The sequence below is a fragment of the Balaenoptera musculus genome, chromosome 16 (genome assembly GCF_009873245.2).
Source record: "Balaenoptera musculus isolate JJ_BM4_2016_0621 chromosome 16, mBalMus1.pri.v3, whole genome shotgun sequence".
Taxonomy (NCBI): Eukaryota; Metazoa; Chordata; class Mammalia; order Artiodactyla; family Balaenopteridae; genus Balaenoptera; species Balaenoptera musculus.
Window position 1 is genome coordinate 30,992,524 of NC_045800.1, and position 22,928 is coordinate 31,015,451.

A 22,928-nucleotide genomic window follows, 5' to 3' on the forward strand; every position below is an offset into this window, starting at 1 on the left:
CCTCCACAAGAATGGGCTATAGTGGCAGGAAAAAAGGATTCCTCCAGGCTTCAGCTCACATGACAGTGGAGATAACACCCAGCACGGAGAGTTCATAATGTACTGGCCCATTCCTGAACATCACATATATGTTACTGCTTTGAAACTTACCATCAGCACATGGGGCCTCCTCACCTGAGGTTTGGGGTTTTTGATTAGAGCACCAGAGAGATTCCAATTCAAAACGATTTGGTCGGTTTGCGAGTCTTCCAACTCACCCTGCAAGACTCAGGACCACTGCCGCCTCCCTCAGACCCCGCCCCACGTCAGGCCAGGCAGCTTCAGGCTTTCAGAGAATTTGGTCCTTGCCTCTGCTGTGGCCCAGACAGCCTGGCCCCCTTGCCCTCCAACTACAGTCTGAGCTTTTGGAAGGTAGGATTCATGGCTCATTCAACTCTGTAGCCCCAGCGCTGAGCCCAGTGCCTGACAGATGGTGACTCCCAATCAGAAATGCCCTGGGCTGTGCACGCTTCCAGTCTCCTCTCTGCCAGCCTCTTGCCACTGACCTGGCTGTTTCCCAGCTTGTTGTCCTGGCTGGGGAAAATGACCCCCAGAACTTTTACTCTGAGGTTCCAGCCCCGAACTCGGTCGTTTTTAGCTGCACAGAACTGCTTCCTCTTTCCTTCACCTCACTGAGTTCCCTCCCCAGCTCTCCGGCTCTGTGGCCAATCTTGAAGAGGATTCTGTAGCAGAGCTGGACAGTTTTCTTTTTTCAACATGTGGAATAATGTAGATGTTAGTCTTTAGTGTGTCTGAAGGAGACTGAAGGGTTAAGCTCTGCCCCAGCCCAGAATAATCAGGTGCCCCAGGAAGTAAAAAATTGGGAATGATTTGTAGCACACATTTGTCCTTTAATTTTTTCCCATTTTTGTAGGTAATTCCTCACTGGGAGAGCTTTGTTGGGAGACAGAGCTTCCCCCAGGCAGAAGGGTAGAGACAAGCGACCTAGGCCAAGTCAATCAGATGTTCTCCCTGATGACTCTGCCTCTCCAGGGGGTGACGTGGGGACCCACGAACAGGTGGGAAATCAGCAGAGGGGTGACTGTGCTTAGACTCAAGTGGCACTAAATGGACTGAACTTGGCTGGGTCTCCAGCTCCCTAGCCCCCTTCCTTCCTGCCAGCTCTTCAACCTAGTATCCTTCCAACAAATCCAGTTTCTGTTATGGTAGCCAAAGTCAGTTTCCAGTGCTTGCCATCCAGATTGACATACATCTAAATGTACACCTGGAGGGGATGGTTAAAATAAACCAGGGAGCATCTATAATATGGAATACTACACAGTAGTTCAGAAGAGTAAGGGCAGGGAATTCCCTGGCGGTCCAGTGGTTAGGACTCTCCCTGGTCAGGGCAGTAGGATCCCACAAGCCGGGCGGCGCGGTCAAAAAAAGAAAAAAGGAAGAGTAATGGCAGATTTAGGTGTATCGACATGGAAAAATCTCTAAGATGCATGTATAAGGATAATATGCACAGCATTTCACCATTTATCTAAAAATTAAAATTATGTATTTCTCTATGTTTGTGTGTGTTACCATTAGAATGAGACACCATGAGAGAGCGACGTTTTGTTATGCCTGTATCGACCTGGAAAAATCTCTAAGATGCATGTATAAGGATAATATGCACAGCATTTCACCATTTATCTAAAAATTAAAATTATGTATTTCTCTATGTTTGTGTGTGTTACCATTAGAATGAGACACCATGAGAGAGCGACGTTTTGTTATGCCTGTATCTCCAGGCCTAGAACAGTGCCTGGCACATAGTAAGCATTCAATAGATATTTGTCGAATAAATGTATTGTATAGAAAAAGATCTGAACAGACACAAACAGAAAATAGTGGTTTCTTAGAGGAGGGGCTAGAATGTGGGGGGAAGTCAACAAGGGAGATTTTACCTGTATTATTAAAAATTTTTTTTTTCAAAGGAAAATGTCTTCATGTATTACTTGTGTAATTAAACAATATAAAAAGAAAAGAGCTAAATATTAACAGATGATGAAAAAGACATTAAAATAATGATTCCAAAGACTTTATCATAACAAATACAAGTTTTCTGGCAAAGGAAAGAGGGAAAGAAAGAAAGGGATATTACAGGTGAGTACATGATATTTTGGTGGGACTGTTGGCCTTTTTGACAAGAGAACAAATCATTACATTTTTTAAACTTTTTTCTTTTTTTAATGTTCAATAAGCACCCTCACCCTATCCCTATCTAGGCTTATTACTGATGTAAGGCTCAGAAATGCTTTTTGTACACATGATATTTTTATATTTTGGTGTGGGCATCAAAATGTCCTGCTTTAATTCAAGCCGAGGGAACAGCAAGAACAAAAGTGGAAAACAGATGCATCTGGGGACTCCAAGTCACTTGCATTGTTGGAGGGTGGGGTTAGAGGTGGGGAGGGGAGAGGATGATGCTGGGGCTGGGGTCATGGGCAGATCCTTCTTTTCTTTCTCTTCCATCTTGTTCCTTCTTTTGCTTCCCTCCTCCTCCCCCCCCCAACCCTGCCCACCCGCCCCCATTGAGGCCAGGGCCTGGAAACACAAAGAAGATTCGAATACCACATCTGCCCAAAGCTCCAGGTCTGTTGGGGTAGGTAGATGGATTTTCAGTCACATTTGTGGCAGACTCACATCCATGCCTCTGCTCTTCAACCATCCTTTACAGTCCTGGCCTTCTTCCCTTCTCCGCACTTCTGAATTCTTGCGAGTCTGTTCTCTACTTTGGTATTTAGTCTTTCATAATTCTAAACTGTCTTCTGTTGTATGTGACTTACATGTGTCCATTTTGTCTCCCTGAGTCCACTGTAAACTCCTTGAGGGCTGGGGCCACTTTTCTGTGACCTTTTGTTCAGCCAGGCTGTTGGAATCAAGAGGACTTTCTGAACTTTCCAGAATGCCTGCTGTACAGCTGTGCTTATCGTCGTTCTAACAATCAATAACTAGACCGGGTAAGGAAGATGATCTCGGGGGAGCCGTGACATCCTCGCAGAAACAGGGTGTGTAGGCTTGTCGGCTGGGGGGTACTTTTAGAGCACTCAGCAGTGATACTTGCTTGTAATCAGAAGTCACAGCAGGACAGCTGGTTTTGAGGAGGGACACTCCCCTCTCCAGGCTAACCGATTAAACTGTAACCTCAAGAGTAATGTATGGTCCTTATCACACAGCAATGGAGATAGAAGTGTTATCTGAGAAGGGAGTTTGGCATTCTTTTTTTTGTTTTTTTGGGCCTCGCCGCGGAGCATGCAGGATCTTAGTTCCCTGACCAGGGATCGAACCCGTGCCCCCTGAAGTGTAAGCTCGGAGTCCTAACCACGGGACCACCGGGGAATTCCCGTGGAGTTTAGTATTCTTTTTTTATTTTTTTAAATCAGTCATCAATTTTATACACATCACTGTATACATGTCAATCCCAATTGCCCAATTCAGCACACCACCATCCCCACCCCACCGCAGTTTTCCCCCCTTGGTGTCCATACGTTTAATTTATTTTATTTTTGGCTGTGTTGGGTCTTCGTTGAGATGTGTGGGCTTCTCACTGCGGGTGGCTTCTCTTGTTGCAGAGCACGGGCTCTAGAGCGCAGGCTCAGTAGTTGTGGCGCATGGGCTTAGTTGCTCCGCGGCATGTGGGATCTTCCCGGACCAGGGCTCGAACCCGTGTCTCCTGCATTGGCAGGTGGATTCTTAACCAATGCGCCACCAGGGAAGTCCTAGCATTCTTTCTTTCTTTTTTTTTTTTTTTTTAAATCAGTTGTCCCTTTTTTTTTTTTTAAATTAATTAATTTATTTTTGGCTGTGTTGGGTCTTCGTTTCTGTGCGAGGGCTTTCTCTAGTTGCGGCGAGTGGGGGCCACTATCGCAGTGCGCGGGCCTTTCACTGTCGCGGCCTCTCTTGTTGCGGGGCACAGGCTCCAGACGTGCAGGCTCAGTAGTTGTGGCTCACGGGCCTAGTTGCTCCGCGGCATGTGGGATCTTCCCAGACCAGGGCTCGAACCCGTGTCCCCTGAATTGGCAGGCAGATTCTCAACCACTGCGCCACCAGGGAAGCCCCCCTAGCATTCTTAATATTCATCGTCTCACCTTGAACATTTATCTAGACTTAGTGTGCGCCAGACACTCTGCTGTGAAGCAGCTCCTCAGAGATTATCTCATTTAATCTTCACAATACCCCTCTGAGAATTATCATTGTCCTCACTTTACAGAAAAGGAAATAGAATCAGAAAGTTAAGTAACTTGTCTGGGGTCACACAGCTAGAAGTGATGGAGCCAGATTTGAGCCTAGGCTCACTAACTCCAGAGCCCATGCTCTTAACACGGTGCTGTCGTTCCCCAAACATGAAGGACTTTGTGTAAAAAATGTCATCAGAACAGATGAACCAGAAATATGGTGTTCTTCCTAGTTGTAGTGGTAATAGTTTAAAGTTTTGAACATTTCTTCTGTGTGAAAGCATCAGTTTAATTCAGTCAGTCAATTAATTGATGTCCTGGGTGTCCTGGGGCCGGCAGGGGGGAGGGAAACCTGTTCACACTTCAGGGAAAGGGCAGAATTTGAGCCTTGGGTTCCCTGCTTTGTATATACAGCAGTTATGCAACCTGGATTTTCCAAGGCTGTCTGGGGTTCAGTGAAAAATTTCACTGATATGTGTTTGTTGAATTTTGCATTTCTTTTCATGCATTTGTACAATAAGGACAATTTGTTAAGCATAAAACTAAATGCAATTTTATTTAGACACTTTTACCAAACTTATAAATTCATCAATTGAAATAATCTATTAGAATACTTGATTCAATTTTTGATTTGGATAATAGAGCCTGAGGATTTACTTATTCATTTGCTGAAAAAATATTTTTTGAAGGCCACTATGTGTCACATGCCACAGGGAGCAAAATAGATGTAGCCTCCACCCACATGTGGCAGGATGTCTAGTTGGGAACCCTCCCGTGAAACAAATGGTCACACAAACTATATAAGTTGTGATAAGAACTATGAAGGAAGAGTACAAGTGTTATGTGAAAGTTTAGTAGGGGAACTGGTTTATTCGGGGGGGGGCATGGAAGGCATCTGAACCAGTGACTTTTATTTATTTTTTGATTTATTATTATTATTTTTTGCCACCCTACACGGCTCTCGGGATCTTAGATCCCCGACCAAGGATCAAACTCAGGCCCCGGCAGTGGATGTGCAGAGTCCTAACCACAGGACCGCCAGGGAATTCCCTGAACCAGTGACTTTTAAACTGAGATGTGAAATGTAATAAAGCAGGCCAGACAGAAAAACAACAGAGCAAAGGCTTTTGAGAAACTGAAATATATGTGGTTAGAGCTTAGTGAAAGAGAAGGAGCGTGCTGGGAGATCCTCAGGTGAAAGGATGTCAAAAGGAACAACAGGGAAAATATTCCTAGAAAAATCCAGCAAAGAAAAATAATACAGAGAAAAAATTAATGCTTTAAGTTTACAATGTTCTCGCATCTGTTGCCTCAGTTAATCCTCACCAGAAGCCCGTGAGGCAGGGAGGGCAAGCATAATTATGGTTATTTCTCCCACTGAGGATTAAAGCTCAACCAGGGACAAAATTATGCAGGTTTTGTCTCCATGATTCAGATCAGAGAGGCAAACTCTGTGGGTTCTTTGGAAAGCTGGAAGGGAGCGGGTGGAATGAAGAAGTGACCCCCCCGTATGCTGTCTAAAGAAAGCAGGCTGTGAACTAAATTTAATAAGTACTTCTTGGCTCCCACTCTGTACCTACAATTCTGGGTATATCAATCTGTATCAGGACAGAAAACGAATCTTGCATTTTAGAGAGTGACTCTTAAAGTCACTTTCAAGTTCAACAGATCTGTAATTCTGAGTTTTATACATCAGGACAAAATTTGAGCATTGGCTTGTTATTTCTGACCTGAACCTAAAAGTCGGTGGAATCCGAAGGGTTAATCAAAATGAGAAACTACAACTCCCGGCAGGCCTCGGGGCTGGGTTTCCCCCCTCCTTTTTTTCCGCGAAGACTGGGGGCGACCAAGGACGGTTAGTTATTTGAATAGACCTATAATATCATGAAGCTGTTTAGGTTGAGGAGGGCCGGTCAAGTCATCCAATCGTGTAAAAGAGGGGAAAACACCTTAGCCAATCCAGAGGCAGGGGGGCGGGGTCGGGGTTGGGGGTGGTGAAAGAAGTTTACTGACTAAGATGGCGACTGAGGCGCAGAGTGAAGGGGAGGTGCCAGCCGGCGAATCTAGCCGGAGGTGAGACGAGCTCTTGGTCCAGCTGCCTTGGAAACGAGGCCGTGGGCTGGTCGTACTGATGCCCTTCCCCCGGGTCACGGTGACCCAGCGGGGCCGGGCTTTGTTTCTTTCTCCCGCGGCGTTTCTCATCTTCGCGCCTGCGGGAGCTGAGGCGCGGTGGTCCGGCCGCGGCGCTGGGCTCCAGCCGCGGCGCTGGGCTCCAGCTGGGCCCCCGCTTGGTCCTGCTGATGCCCGTTGGGGGACTACCAGCGGCGCTGGCTGCAAAGACCAGTTGGTGGTGGCAGAGCTGCCTGCCTTTGCGCTGAGACTCATCTTGATGGTGAGGAAACTCAAGCCCAGAGCTGTTAAGCGAATTTCCTAACGTCTAACAGCGCGGAAAGAGAACGCTGTCAGTACTTTTTAATCTCTTCCGAGGCAGTTTATGTGGTTAAGTCGGAGCACAGATTTGAGTGTCAGTTGGAAATGGGTTTGAGTCCTTGGGCCAGTTAAACATTAAAAAAATTTTATTGTAGTAAAAACACTTAACATGAGATCTACCCTGTTGGTACAATTTTAAGAGTACAATAAATACTGTTGACTATAGGTACAGTGTTGTACAGCAGATCTCAAGAGCTTGTTCATTTTGCTTAACTGGAACTTTATGCCTGTTAATTAGTAACTCCCCATTCCTCCTCTTCCAGCTGCTGGCAACCCCCATTCCACTATTTAGTTCGTGAATTTGATTATTTTAGATACCTCATGTAAGTGAATACCTCATATAAGTGGAATCAGTTGTCTTTCTGCAACTGTCTTATTTCAGTTAGCATAATGTCCTCAAGGTTCATCCATGTTGTCACATATTGCAGAATTTTCTTTTCTAAAGGCGAGTAATATTCCATTCTATGTGTATACTACATTTTGCTTGTCTGTTCGTATGTTCATGGACTTTTAGGTTGTTTCCACATCTTGGCTATTGTTAATTATGCCTCAGTGAACGTGAGAGTGCTAATAATTCTTTGAGATCTTTTTTTTTTTTTTTTTTCTGTGAGATCTTGATTTCAGCGATTTTGGATAAATACACAGAAGTGAGATTGCTGGATCATATGGTAGTTCTAGTTTTAATTTTTTTGAGGAACCTCCATACTATTTGCTATACCACTGCCCTATTTTGCTTTCCTACCAACAGTATACAAATGTTGCAATTTCTCCCCATCCTCACCAACACTTGTCTTTTGTTCTTGTTTTTATTGCGGCATGCGGGCGCTCTAGGTGTGGCGCGCGGGCTCAGTAGTTGCTGCACGCTGGCTTAGTTGCCCCACAGCATGTGGGATCTTAGTTCTCCAGCCAGGGATTGAACCTGAGTCCCCTGCATTGGAAAGCGGATTCTTAACCACTGGACCACCAGGGAAGTCCCAACATGATTTTATATATAGAAAACCCTTAAGACACTAACAAAAAAACTGTTAGAAATAAACAAGTTTAAGTTGCAGGGTACAAAATCAACCTACAAAAATCAGTTGTGTTTCTATACAGATAGAATGAACTATCTGTAAAGGATATTAGGAAAAGAATCATATTTACAGTAGCACCAAAAAGAATAAAATACTTGGGCCAATTTTTAAACTTCTCTCAGCTTCAGTTTCTTCATCTGTAAATGGACATAATGATGTCTATTCCAGAGAATGTCAGAATTAAATCAGACAATCCTTTTAAAGCTCTTAGCGTTGAGCCTAGTAGATAATAACCACTTCAAACGTAATAGGTTTTCTTTCTCCTAGTAGAACAACTAAAGACCAGATCAGAGGGATCTGCAGTTTAGGAAATCATTACTTTATTTCTAGAGTGTTTTCTCCTAAGCAGGCACACTGAAATTTAGCTTCTCCTAGAAAGAATTTCCAGGTGGTCTTACCCCAGCTTTGAGACCTCAGTTGTCTTAATTGAGTAAATGTATATTAGAATTCAGTAGAGTGAGCTTATTTACATTGCCCTGGTGCTTTGGCTTTGTGTCTGTTGGTGCTGTTTATACTGAATAGGAGATTCCAAATCTTGGAAAGCTGGGTTTGTGAGTGGGCACTGGAGTCCCTCCTTAGCAGAGATGGGAGTGGTTGAATGTGTTATTTACTATTTTATAGGGAAGAGGTTTTCCCTCTTGGAGCTGCCTATAAATGGTTCATCGTTTTTTTTGCCCAGAAACCATAGAGGGGGTTGATAAATTTGATTAGATCATCCCTCAGCCTGCTCTAAAATCTTGAATTGTGATGAAAATCTGAAGACAAAATACCATTCTGTAGTGGGAACTGTTTGAATTTCTTTAAAGGATGTTGCTGTTTGAATTTAAATTTTGGGCTATAGTATTAGTTACATGATCAGTAGATACTCCCAGAATCTTATCTGAACCTGAAACTGTTCATATTGTAAAAGAGAAGTTGAGTTTTCTAAAGCTTTTTAGGGCGGGACACGTATATTTTTATTACGTATTCCCAACAGTTAGCTTTGTCTAGGTGGTCAATAATGAATGAATAATAGTTTTTGTCATTTTTAAGATATAAAATATTACCTTGTGGCGATAAGTGCCATGCAAATTATTTTATGTTCTGCAGATATTAACCTTTCTAATGTTCTGTTGGTGGTGTGGCCCCTTGTATTCCATAAAGAGGAGGAAAGAGTTGTCTGATTTGCACAGATCAACACATATTTGCATGTTGGAGAATATATGATCATCTGTTCAGAACTGTCTAGCTTTCTATTTCTATTTCTTCATTATTATTTTAAGCCTGCACCTAATAATAAGGAGAATCCACAAATAGAAGGTGTCCACTCTACCCATAGTGGTATAAAAATAATAGAGACTCTTAAGGGCCAAAGAGAGAAAAAGGAAAAGCTAAAGCAGGAAAAGAAATATAGCCACCTCCCCACACAATTGGCAGTAGGGAAATACAGCTCAGTACTTTTTGAGTTGAAAAACGACATAAAAAGAAAGTACTAACTATTATTAGATGAAGAGGGGAAATTGATAATAAAGAGTCACAGGCTTCTAACCTCAATGTTCACTGGAAAAAAAGAAACCCACTGTGAACCAGAAAAAGCAAACGGGAACATATAGGGGTGGAGGGAGGCAGAGCAAGCCGCCTAAGTGATAGCACTTGTGAAAAGCTGGAGACAGTTAATATGCCAGCAGCGTCTAAGTTTTGGAGCCCAAGCCTGCCCATGGAACTTAGGGAGCTTTGGAACAGACTTCGGGATACTTACATCCCATTTTGGAAATGTTTTTGGAGGATAAGGAAGGTGCCTGAAGATGGGGACAGTGTCCTGTATCCTGCTGATTTACCTACACTGTAGATTTCCTGAAGTCTTTTTTGTTATATTGTTCTTTCTCTTATAAGACAGCTGTGTGGTCCTTTGAGAAAAGTGATAGATGGAATCTATTGATCTTAGGAAGAATTGTCTTTTCTCACTTGTACAAGCGGAAAACATGGTTTAAATGTCCGAATCCAATTTGTTTTTTTTTTGTTTTTTTTTTTGGCTGACCCAGGAGGCTTGCAGGATCTTAGTTCCTTGACCAGGGATTGAACCTGGCGCCACGGCCGTGAGCGTGCCAAGTCCTAACTAACCACTGGACCACCAGGGAACTCCCTGAATCCAGTTTTTTATTTGTACTCAAATTCTATGAACGGTAATGAGGAATAGATTCTTCAGGGGTCTTTCTTGAATCTGAATCTTTTTATTTTACATTTTTATCAGTTATCTGGCTTAGAGAGTTTGACCATTATATTTATAGACAAGGCCAGTCTTGGTAGAAGGAGGGGGGAAGAAGAAAATAGAATTTTAAAGTTAATCTGTATAAACTGGTCAGTGGCCTACCTTTCTTTGCCTCTAACCTTTAGCTGTAGAGTTTGTGAGATTAAACAGTGCAAAAGAGGGAGGTTGCTGGATGGTTGTGTGGAAGTCCTCAGAGAGTGGCAGTCTTTTTTGTTATTGCAAGTCCAGAAACTATTTTATCCGTTAGATGGATTTGGGGACTGACTCTATTCAGGCTTACAAGCCAATCGATAAAGGCAATTTAGGTAATTTGCATGAAGAATATAAATGAACTTACTTACAAAACAGAAATAGACTTATAGACATAGAAAACAAACTTATGGTTACTAAAGGGGAAAGGCAAGGATGGGGGAGAGGGATAAATTAGGAGTTTGGGATGAACAGATACACACTACTATATATAAAATAGATAACCAACAAGGACCTACTGTATAGCACAGGGAACTATGTTCAATATCTTCTAATAACCTATAATGGAAAAGAATCTGGAAAAGAGTATATATACATATATATATATGTATATATATGGCTAAATCACTTTGCTGTATACCTGAAACATTGTAAATCAAGTATACTTCAATAAAAAAAAAAGAATATACCTGATATGTATGTCAGGTTTTCCCATTTTATCCTTGAAAGAGATACATTACAGCTGATTGATTAGATTATTGCTTTCTTCTTCTTCTTTTATTTTTAATTTTATTTTTGGCTGCATTGGGTCTTCGTTGCTGTGCACGGGCTTTCTCTAGTTGCGACGTGCGGGGGCTACTCTTCATTGTGGTGTGCGGGCTTCTCATTGTGGTGGCTTCTCTTGTGGAGCACGGGCTCTAGGTGCGCAGGCTTCAGTAGTTGTGGCACGTGGGCTCAGTAGCTGTGGTGCACGAGCTTCAGTAGTTGTGGCTCACGGGCTCTAGAGTGCAGGCTCAGTAGTTGTGGCACACAGGCTTCGTTGCTCCATGGCATGTGGGATTTTCCCGGACTAGTACTCTTACCCGTGTCCCCTGCATTGGCAGGTGGATTCTTAACCACTGAGCCACCAGGGAAGTTCCCCCCCCTTTTTTTTTTTTTAAATCAGCACTTATCAGTACTTTCTTCCTGAAGATACCCTCTGGCTACCTGGAGTGAACCCTTTTAATTACATTTTATTAACCATCTTTTAGAATGGGTTGTTTCTAGAAATGCCAGAGCCCATCTATTTTGTGCTGATGTTTTGCTAGTTTTTACCTGCTATATCAGTCAGGGTTCAACTAGGACACAGAAACTATACAGTAATTTGAACAAAGAAAGTTTAGTATAAAGAATTATTGATTATAACAGGGGATTGGAGTAACAAGGGATTGGCTAATAAGAAGTAAAGAGATCTCTAAGCAATATACAAATGGGAGAAATCAGAATCAGCTATGTATACCAAGTCGTCATGTTGTACACTTTAAATATCTTATAAGTTTGTCTGCCAATTATAGCTTGATAAAGCTGAAAAAAGAAAAGAATCCACTGTAATCCATAGGGCTGAGATAGAATGTACTAAGAAGAGGTACCCTAGGGCAGAGATCCCACCTTGTTGGAGAAGGCATGGCTGTGGCTCACAGAATGGCAGAGCACACTGCGGAAAGCTGTTAATAGGGAGGTGTCTTGGGGGGAAGCATCTGGCTTGTGGGTGCTGCTGGCTTCTGTAAACTGGAGTCTATCAGTGGAGAAGTTGTGCACGCTGCAGGAGCTTGCCTAGACGAGCAGCCTGGAACCGGAAAGGGAAAGGCCCTGCCTCCTACACTGTCTCTGCAGTGTTCTTTATTCATAATGCTTAACGTTGTGCCAGCTGGAAAAGGAAATACACTTAAAAGTCTCCGGCTCCATTTTTGCAGAGTAGGCAATGATGGGTGAGAGGCAATAAATTGATAACTGGCACATGGAGAATCATATCTCCAAGTTCCTAGCTTCCCTTTGATTCAACACTGCATAAGTCTATTCTATAGAAAAGTATGAGGTGGTGTGTAGGATCTGAATGAATGAGGAGGGACAGAAACAAGTCAGAGGACAAGAAGGTGATTGGTGCTTAAATTTGCTCGGACAAACTTATTTGTGTGTAAGCTTGTAAAGGTCTATATGCATTCCAAATGGAATGACAGTTTTCTGGAATAAAGAGCCTGAAGCAAGACTGTTAAACAATAGTTATTAGGTTAAATATAATTTATCTGATTTTATTTTTTTGAGGCAGGCTGATGTCTAAGATATATAGTATTACCTTATTGGTCTTTGCAATTTCAAATATGCAAAGATCCCAGCAGGTACGTTGTTTATTGATACTTTTCCCTCAGTTAAAGCCATATGTGCCTTTGAGCAAGCTACTTTAACTTTTCATATCTTTTTACTTGGAGTTACTGGCATGTAGTTATATGAGGTTTTAGAAATTGGTGTTTGTAATGATGGGAAATATATATAATTTTAAAAGAGTTACTACATTTCTGCCAAGGTCTAACGTACAGTAATTTTTTTTTGGTCTAGTTCTAGGATTGGGTATTGCACATGGATCTTTTGCACCAGGGTAGCTTTCAGTTGTAATTATCAGTTGGAGTAATACCCTCTTATCCAGAATTTAGCTCTGAATTTGGCATAACAGCATTAAGCTTGGAAGTTTTATGATTTTTTTTTTAAATGATTATTCTGTGTTTATTTTATTTATTTATTTTATTAATGGCTGTGTTGGGTCTTCGTTTCTGTCCGAGGGCCCTCTCTAGTTGTGGCAAGCAGGGGCCACTCTTCATCACGGTGCGCAGGCCTCTCACTATCGCGGCCTCTCTTGTTGCGGAGCACAGGCTCCAGACGCGCAGGCTCAGTAATTGTGGCTCATGGGCCCAGCCGCTCCGCGGCATGTGGGATCTTCCCAGACCAGGGCTCGAACCTGTGTCCCCTGCATTGGCAGGCAGACTCTCAACCACTGCGCCACCAGGGAAGCCCTGATTTTTTTTTTTTTTTTTTTTTTTTAAGAATCTTTGAGTAACGTGGAACAGTGAAAATAGCTGAAATGAATCCACTTGAAGAACCAAAGGCTGCATGCTATGTGCTGTGATTTGGCTGAAAAGAAGTTCCAATTTGTAAGAAAAACCAGGACTGGCTTGTGAAAAACTAGGAAGCATTGGAAAAATGGTGTGGAAGGCAGAAGAGCAAGAGAAAAGACAGAAATTTAGAAAGGAAAATATGAAGAAGAGAGGGTGACTTACTAGTAGAGGCTGCCAGCCACGGCCGCAGGGCCAGGCTTTGGAGGCAGCGGTGATGAAGCCTGCAAGACTGATCTTGGAGAATCGAGGCTCCAGAGGAGGAGGAGGGAGGCAGAGTACTCAAGAAGCCCGCTCTGTCCTCTGGAGGTGGAAGCATGGGAACGAGGGCTCGAACTGTGGGCAGACACTCTTACACATCTCTGTGTGTTAGGGCTCTTTCAGTCATACGTGACAGAAACAGACTAGCTTAAGCACAAAGAGACACTGCTTAGCTCAGGAAACAAAAGTCCAGGGCGTAGATCAAGCACAGCTTAATCTGTATTGAAGATCTCAAATCTCAGTGTCCCAGGCATCTGCTTTTTGCTCTCTTAGATCTGATCTCTGTATTTGCTTTATAAAAGGGCAGGTTCTTCACAAAAGGTGGCAGAAATGGACCACCAACAGCTTCAATCTTCCATCTGGTTAGCAATCTTAGCATCTAGCAAGAATCTTGGAATTGAGTCTTTTTGTCCTGGTTTGACTTGTGGGCCTTTGTCTGAATCAGTGAGGAGGATAAAATGTTTCCATGAGGTGAGCTTGGGTCCTGTGCTCACACTGGTGGCCAGGGAGTAGGGTCAGCCCACCAAACTACATAGATTAAAGGATCGGAAGAGGTTGTTGCTCAAGGGGAAACGGGAAAACAGATGTGGGAAGTTCAAACAGCAGTTGTCCACTACACCCATCTTCATAACTCCCCTGTGCACCCTCCTTTGCTTCAAGTTACGTTTTGAAAAGGGCTTGCCACTAATGTGTGGAGAAAGCATTTTATGTTTCCTAAAAACCTACCAAATAAAAAACCAAACAAAAAAGCCCTTTAATTAAGTACTACTTATCTTTTTTTTTTTTTTCCTCCACTGTCAAACCCTTCTCATCTTTAAGACCTACCTCAAATTTCAACTCTTGTATAAGGGTGAAAGATTCTCTCCTAACTCTGAATTCTTAGAGCTTTCATTGGCTGTACCATGCATTTGGCAGTTAATGATCTTGTATCATCTTTCGTGTTACAGTCTTTAGCTACTACTTAAAAGCTTGTAGGAAAACCATTGTTCTTTTCTGTAGTTAAGTATAAAACTATAGTGATGGGTAAAAAAAGAGTGAGTTTGTCAGAAGCTCACAAGTTTTGTGATTTACCTTATAAATAATTATTTAAATATGGAGTGAGTTAATGACAGTACATTTTATAATGGGAAATGTGTTAGTATCAAACTATAACACTGTATAAAGCCACAGCTTTTAAGATAATCAGATGAAAACATAAATAACAATATCAGTTATTAAATTAAATACAGATGATTTGTCAAGCTGAACTATTACCTGAAAGCTAGACACCAGTTTTTTGTTATTGCAAGAATGAAATAGTTAGAATCACAGAAAAATTCAATCTCCTGCCAGCTGAGTTTTGTTATGCTGTAGTATTTATTAACCCTTAAGCTTTAGAAGAATTAATATGTAATTAAAATATTATGTATACTCATAAGTATGAAAATGAGATGCTTCCTTTAAAGGTATATAGATTAGGCATATAAGTTTAATTAAGTTTGGGCCTTATTTCTTTTGCTTACTGACCAGGGTATATTACATAGCATAAAACAAATTTCTTGGGACTCAGTAAGATTACAAAATACGATAATGATCTGAGCCAAGCTGTAACAGATAAACTTTCCCCACTTCAACAGAAAATATTGTCCAACATACCATGTAAAGTTACATGTATTTCAAAAATGTTCCTGATTATATTATCCTAATTTTCTTTTTTTGCTCCATTCATTTTTCACCATAGAAAATTAAAATGATTTGGTTGATCTTTGTCCAAGTTTCTGAAACGTGTTACAGTAAAGAAGTAAAACATTATTTGACACGCTTTAAAATAATATGTCGTCCATTTAGAGATAGAGATGTCTCAGTTGGGTTCTATCAGTATCAATGAAAAGAGAAAAAAAATTCATGAATGAAATATAGAAACCACGTGCGTGGTTCTTAATATTAAATTTGTAATTGCATGCCCTATGACAGCTACAATTGCTACATGTGTTTTACTTGTACCTTTGGGGAGGGGGGAACCTCATTAATTTAGGAATTGTAACTAAAGAATGACATTGGGATTATATAATGAAGTTCTTCACTTGTTTTATTTTTATACTGAACACAATTACAAGGATAAAACCAAGTAAGTAAAAACAATGACACCAAAGAAAAACTCACCAAATAACAGGAAACTAACAATTAGGGGAAGATGAGAAACCAAGAAAGTGTACAGGAATATCATTTAGTAACATTCTTGACGTTATTATCAAATACTTTCTGCTCTCTAAGAAAGTCAAACTTTAATCAGAGAACACTACATGCACTATAATAAGCCCTTTGAAATATGGCTAGCTTTTGTATGCTTAAGTCTATTTAGCATTTTAAAGTTTTCTGAATTTTGGAATCCCTACAATCCCTGCATTGGTTGTGCTAATAGTTTCTTCACTCAAGTAACAAGGTCTACATTATTTTTTTTCTTTTGGTCAGGTCATTTTGTGGCTGCTGTCCTTGTGACCAAGCTCTCCTTAATTAGATCTTCTGTTCAATCTGCTTCATTTGTTAGGATGACCCTAAGCAAGAGATCAATCATTTTTCAATCCGTGTTTTTCATCGAATAAACATGGCTTTTGAATATTAAAAATAAGTACACCAATGTGAAACATACAGTTATGTCATTGTGTTAAACTTTCATTGAAAATTTGAACCCAGGGTATGTATATTAAGATTGTACAGAGGTGGGATTCCCTGGTGGCACAGTGGTTAAGAATCTGCCTGCAAATGCAGGGGACAAGAGTTTGAGCCCTGGTCCGGGAAGATCCCAATGCTGTGGAGCGACTAAGCCCGTGCGCCACAACTACTGAGCCTGTGCTTTGGTACCCGCAAGCCACAACTACTGAAGCCTGTGCACCTAGAGCCTGTGCTCTGCAACAAGAGAAGCCACCGCAGTGAGAGACCCGCGCACCACAACTAGAGAAAGCCTGCACTCAGCAAAAAAAAAAAAAAAAAAAAAAATTGTACAGAGGATAAAGCCTAAATTTATTAAAGCATAAATATTTTAACTGACACAATAGATTCTTTTTAGGTGTTAAGAAATAAAAGTGTTGAAAAGAAATTGGAATATTTAAATTGTAAAAATTTCATTTCAAATGTATTGTATACTTCATGCACCATAAAATCTCATATATTAGAATCCGTCTTTTCAGTATCTCATCATGTCAACAGTTGGTGTCACTCACAGTGCTGAGTGGGAAAGTGTATTGTGTTTCCCCAAAGTGGTGGTTGCTTAAGATTTACTACAGTGAAAAAAGTCTCATAATTGCTTCCAATTTCAAAGGAGTTTTAGCAAATGCCCAAGATCTGTTTAAAATAACGACACTTAAAAGACTAACATTTATGTGCAAATGCAATAAAAGAAAAATTGTTCACAACCCAATTTTTAAAGTCATCTCATGGGGCCTTCTGGGTGCCCATGTGCTAATTGCACCTGTAATTGACCACTTGTATTTTTGAAAACAGACATAGTGGAAAAAAAATAGTATCTTGTAGCGTTTAGTGAATTTTAAGCTTCTGGATGCCAGAGACTTAGTTTAGTTTCTTGTTCCTGTACTTTACAGTTTCTTAAAATTATAAAGCACTCAGTAGATCACGGTTAGTTGGAATTTAAATGACATGTGAGTGGCTGTGATTTCTTGTTTGGCTAACATGTGCCTCAGAAAAGCAGTTCACCTTCTTATGATGGTTGATGAAGAGACTTACGATTCGTTTCGTAGGATACTGACTAAGAGATTAAAGCTCTTAAGAATTTTCAATATGTGAAGTTGTATAGATACGAACAAGTCATATGCCAGAGCAAAAGCAGTAGCTGTCTCTAGGATAGTATTAATATCACTCTGGACTTTGGAACAAGTGGATTTAGAAGTAGTCTTTTGGAACCTAATCTGATCATAGGTACAAATACTTTGGTTTTAATTGCCTGAGGCTCATGGCATTTAAAGTCTGTAGGAAAAGATAGTCTCCTGAAGCTTTGACTATACTTTTTTGAGGGGTAAACAGCTTTAAGATAATGATACGAGAGACACTGTGTTGTCAGTGAAGCATCCTATAGAACTTTCTCCAAATGAATAGGGAATTTTGCTGTTACTTTTCTAACACAAGTAAACTTTCTTCCAATTGTACACCAGCCTGGGGGAGAAAAAGTAAGGGAGGTGGCAGCAACAGAATTAATACTAATTCTTGTGACACCCAAAGGGATAAAAATTGACAAGTTAAATATATGTTAATAAACTTGTGTTATTGGTGCTCAGAGGAAGAATAATTAGCCTTCTTGACTGAGAACTTTCCATCATCATTTCATAGGGCAAAATCTTGATCACGTTTCCAGAATGTTTAGGTTAAGAGGGTAAGCAGGGGCTTCCCTGGTGGCACAGGGGTTGAGAATCCGCCTGCCAATGCAGGGGACACGGGTTCGATCCCTGGTCCGGGAAGATCCCACACGCTGCGCAGCAGCTAAGCCCATGTGCCACAACTACTGAGCCTGCGCGCCTAGAGCCCGTGCACTGCAGCAAGAGAAGACACCACAGTGAGAAGCCCACATGCAGCAACAAAGGCCCAACACAGCCAAAAATAAATAAAATAAAATAAATAAATTTATAAAAAAAAAAAAAAAAAAAGAGGGTAAGCAATCAGGAATTCCTTCATCTGCCACTTTAATTCAGATCAAGTTGCTCTAGTAGTCTGAAATTAGTTCAAGTTGGGATCAAATAAATATAGGGGCCAAATATATATATATATATATATATATATATTTTTTTTTTAATTTATTTGTTTTTATTTTTGTCTGTGTTGGGTCTTTGTTGCTGTGCCCGGGCTTTCTCTAGTTGCAGTGAGTAGGGGGCTACTCTTTGTTGCAGTGCGCGGGGCTCCTCATTGTCATGGCTTCTCATTGCGGAGCATGGGCTCTAGGCGCGCAGGCTTCAGTAGTTGTGGCACGCGGGCTCAGTAGTTGTGGCTTGTGGGCTCTAGAGCGTAGGCTCAGTAGTTGTGGTGCATGGGCTTAGTTGCTCCACGGCATGTGGGATCTTCCCGGGCCAGGGCTCGAACCTGTGTCCCCTGCATTGGCAGGCAGATTCTTAAACACTGCGCCACCAGGGAAGCCCCAAATATATTTTTTGTAGATGATTGGAGTCTAAATTAGTGATAAGAGGTCCATATTACAAAACCTTGGACAGCTACTCTTAAGGGCAGATCTTGGGATGCAAGTGTTTCAAAATTTTTGTTTAAGAAATTGGATATTATTTCCTGAAAAACTGTGGTACTACTCATCAACTTTAAACTGTTTCTGTTATAAAAACCCTGCCAGCTTGGACACACGGGGCCTACTTTTATCCTTTCTTTTTATGTACAACTTTCATAATACCAGTTTAACTTTGGCATGTAGAAAAAGGGAAGAATAATAGCCTCTTCTTTAATACTTGTATTATTCATATCTAACAGCTGTCCAATAAAGTGACACATTTAAAGCCATGTTTCAGAGCCAGAGGTTGAAAAAGTAGTAAGAGAGTGCATACTTCTCTCAGGGTGGTAAGTCAGGTTTAGACAACTTTAAATATAGCTCATATTTTGATAGATGTTGCCAAGATTGTGGTTCTTGGAGAACAAATCAAGTTAAGCAATTCACTAGGGAGGAAACATTTAGTTTTGTGGGTATGTAGTTTTGGTAGTAGTCAGCCAAAAGATACATCTGCAGGATACAGGTTTTTTTTTTTTTTCTCCCACTGCCTTGAATTTTGCAGATTCATGGGTTCAACATGCCTCAAAAGCACCTGCATTTCATTTTTATGTAATTGATTTTTCAGCTGTGAATTTTGTTTCCATTCCTTTCACTAAGCATATCACCTTACATGTAGAGTTCCATCTAGTGGTAAAAGTAATCATTGCAGACTATAGGTAATAAAAAATATCCTTTTTGAGGGGTAGGTCTTGCCTCTATTACTCTTTGGGATAGTTGCCTAGTATATGCATTTAAATACTGGAGTCCTTGCTATTTCTGTATGCCTGTATACTTAACTACTAATTCTCCTGGTTCTAGACATTTATGCAAAAACCTTTATGATGAGGAAATTAACCTTTAGTATATACTGTACTTTGATTTTCTGTGATATTTACATCAAGTTGTAGCAAGACTTAGGTCAAAACTACTTGGTTTCTTCTTTTTTTTTTTTTTTTTAAATATATTTATTTATTTATTTATTTTTGGCTGTGTTGGGTCTTTGTTGCTGAGCATGGGCTTTCTCTAGTTGCTGCGAGCGGGGGCTACTCTTCGTTGAGGTGTGCAGGCTTCTCATTGCGGTGGCTTCTCTTGTTGCGGAGCACGGGCTCTAGGCGCACGGGCTTCAGTAGTTGTGGCACGTGGGCTCAGTAGTTGTGGCTCACGGGCTTAGTTGCTCCGTGGCATGTGGGATCTTCCCGGACCAGGGCTTGAACCCGCGTCCCCTGCATTGGCAGGCGGATTCTTAACCACTGCACCACCAGGGAAGTCCCAAAACTACTTGGTTTCTTAAAAAAATTTGTCATGAAGGATGTTGGTTATACATACAAGTAATAATATAATCAGTACTCTTTCTAACACCCAGCTTCAACAAATGTTAACGTTTTCCAGATTTACCTCAAATGAACCACTCCCCTTTCCCCCAGCTGAATACTTTATCGCAAAAACAGTGCTAGCACCCTAGAAACTCCCCTTATGGCCTCTGGCCTCCTCATAATCACTAACCCCCAACGGTAGCCATTATCCTGAATGGTAAATACATCTTTGCTTCTCTTTACAATTTTGCTACTTAAGCAAGTACAGATCTTCCTTGATTTATGATGGAGTCGAAAATGCATTTAATACACCTAACCTATTGAACATGATAGCTTAGCCTAGCCTACCTTAAACATGCTCAGACCACTTACATTAGCCTGTAACTGGTCAGAATCATTTAACACAAAGCCTATTTTGTAATAAAGTGTTGAATATCTCATGTAGTTTATTGACTACTCTACTGAAAGTGAAAAAACAGTGGTTGTATGGGTACAGAATGGTTGCTGTCCAGCATCACGAGAGAGTATTGTACTACATATCGCTAGCCCGGGAAAAGATCAAAATTCAAAATTTGAAGTACGGTTTCTACTGAATGCATATTGCTTTCACACCATCATAAAGTTGAAAAATCGTAAGTTGAACCATTGTAAATTGGAGACTGTATCTCTAAACACTATATTTTTTGTCTTTTTAAAAAATAATTAATTAATTAATTTATTTATTTTTGGCTGCGTTGGGTCTTCGTTGCTGCGTGCGGGCTTTCTCTAGTTGCGGCGAGTGGGAGCTACTCTTCTTTGCAGTGCTTCTCATTGCGGTGGTTTCTCTTGTTGCAGAGCATGGGCTCTAGGCGTGCAGGCTTCAGTAGTTGTGGCCCACGGGCTTAGTTACTCCACTGCATGTGGGATCTTCCTGGACCAGGGCTCGAACCCGTGTCCCCTGCATTGGCAGGCGGATTCTTAGCCACTGCGCCACCAGGGAAGCCCTGTCATTGTTTTTTCATTTGCAGTTCCTTGATGTCTAATGTTATTGAGTAGTTTTTCAAATGAGATTTTATGGAAATCTCATGCTTGTTTTTCTATTAGGCTATTTATTTTTTCTTATTGATTAATATGAAGTCTACATATATTCAGGATATGAACCTTTTTTTTTGCTGTATGTATTGTAGATATATTTTCCCACTCTCTTTTTCACTTTCTTAATGGTGTCTTTTGATAAACACAAGTTCTCATTTTAATGAAGTCAATTGTATTGATCTTTTTCTTTTTGGTTAATATTTTTTATGTGTTATTTAAAAATTATTTCCCCACCCTGAGTTCAATAATATATTTTTCTATATTACCTTCTAGTAGGCTTATTGTTTTGTTGTTCACCTTTAGATCTATAATTCACCTGGAATTGACCTTGTGTATAGTGACATAGGTGTCAATTTTCATTTTTTCCCCCTATAGATGTCCACGTGTCCCCGCACCATTTCGTGAAAAAGTCATTCATTCCCCACCGATTTGCAGTGCCACCTTATCCTGAATCCAGTAAAGAAGAAAGGAAGTAATAAAGAGCAGAAATTAGTGAAATAAACAACAAACATGTAATAGAGGGGTTCAGTAACACCAAAAGCTGGAACCTTGACAAAGCTAATAAAAATTGATAAATCTCTAATAAGATTCATAAATTAAAAAAGAGAGGAAACGTAAATTACCAATATCAGGAACAAGGAGGAGGACATCACTACAGAACCTGGACACATTAAAAAGTTCCTAAGAGGATATTATGAACAAGTTTATGCAGTAAAGTTTGAATATTTATGTGAAATAGACAAATCCCTAGACATATATGGCTTACCAAAATTAATACAAGAAGAAATAGAAAATTTGAATAGTTCTGTAACACAAAATAAATTGAGTATATATAATTAAAAACCTTACAAAGAAAACTCTAAGTCTAGTTGGCTTCATCAGCCAATTCCATCAAACATTTAAAGAAGAAATGACACATAAACTTTTTCAGAAAACAGAAAAAAAAAAAAAAACCCAGAAAAATAGGACACACTCCCGGACTCACATTGTAAGGCCAGCACAACCTTGATACAAAACCTAATGAAGACAATATAAGAAAGGACAATTCCATGATAATCTCACTTATGAACATAAATGGAGAAACCTAAACAAACTATTAGCAAACTAAATTTGGTAATATATAAAAATGATAATACATCATTACAATATTGGGTTTATTCTAGAAATGCCCAGTTGGTTTAACATTAATCAGTGTCATTCACTACATAAACAAAATAAAGGAGAAAAATTATTTGATTGTCAAAAAATTTTGATAAAATTAAGCACAGACTCATGATAATAAATAAATAACCCTTAGCAAACTAAGAATAAGAAGATATAGCCTGAATTTGATAGTTTATGCCAAAATGATGGGTGGGGAAAGATACCATTTTTCAATTTTTCTTACCCTGATAACTTCTAAAGTTAAGATTCTCTTTATGTTTTTTAGTCATTTAGACCCCTCTTCCATGAATTACTTGGTTATATCTTTTGACTAATTTTCTTTGAGTGTATTTTTCTTATAAATTTTAGGTATACTGATAAATTCTGAATACTAATCCTTTTATATGCATAACAAGTGTTTTTTTCAGTTTATGGCTTGTCTTTTATTATTACTTTTAAAGTTTTACATTTATTTGTTATTTATTTATTATGAATGGATAGTATGTTCACATGAGTCAAAAATCCAGAAAATACAAAAAAGCATACAGTGAAAAGTTTCTCTCCCACTCCTGTTCTTTCATCCAGTTCCTCTCTCCAGAGGCACTGTGACTTCATTTTTTGAGAACTTTGTTTATAATGTTATTTGTTGAACAGACATTTAAAATTTTAATGTAGTTAAATGTTTCAATCTTTTCTTTGTGGATTGTGCATTTTATGTCATGTTTAAGAAATCTTTCTTCTGCCTCATTAATTTATTCTTTTTAAAGTTTGACTT

At 40.1% G+C, this 22,928-nt stretch overlaps 1 protein-coding gene across 2 annotated transcripts in view; it reads left to right on the forward strand.

Moving 5' to 3' along the window:
* The window catches only part of ARHGAP19 (Rho GTPase activating protein 19), an 81,932-nt gene that overhangs the window by 18,219 nt on the left and 40,785 nt on the right, over positions 1 to 22,928 (forward strand). The window contains exon 1 of one of the 2 annotated variants that reach the window (XM_036829197.1): positions 6,214 to 6,278. The exons of the other annotated variant lie outside the window; for it this stretch is intronic. Within the exon in view, the coding sequence (XP_036685092.1) occupies positions 6,223 to 6,278 (56 nt within the window). The 5' untranslated portion in view covers positions 6,214 to 6,222. Of the gene's footprint in view, positions 1 to 6,213; positions 6,279 to 22,928 lie in introns of those variants that run through there. 2 annotated transcript variants of the gene reach the window in all.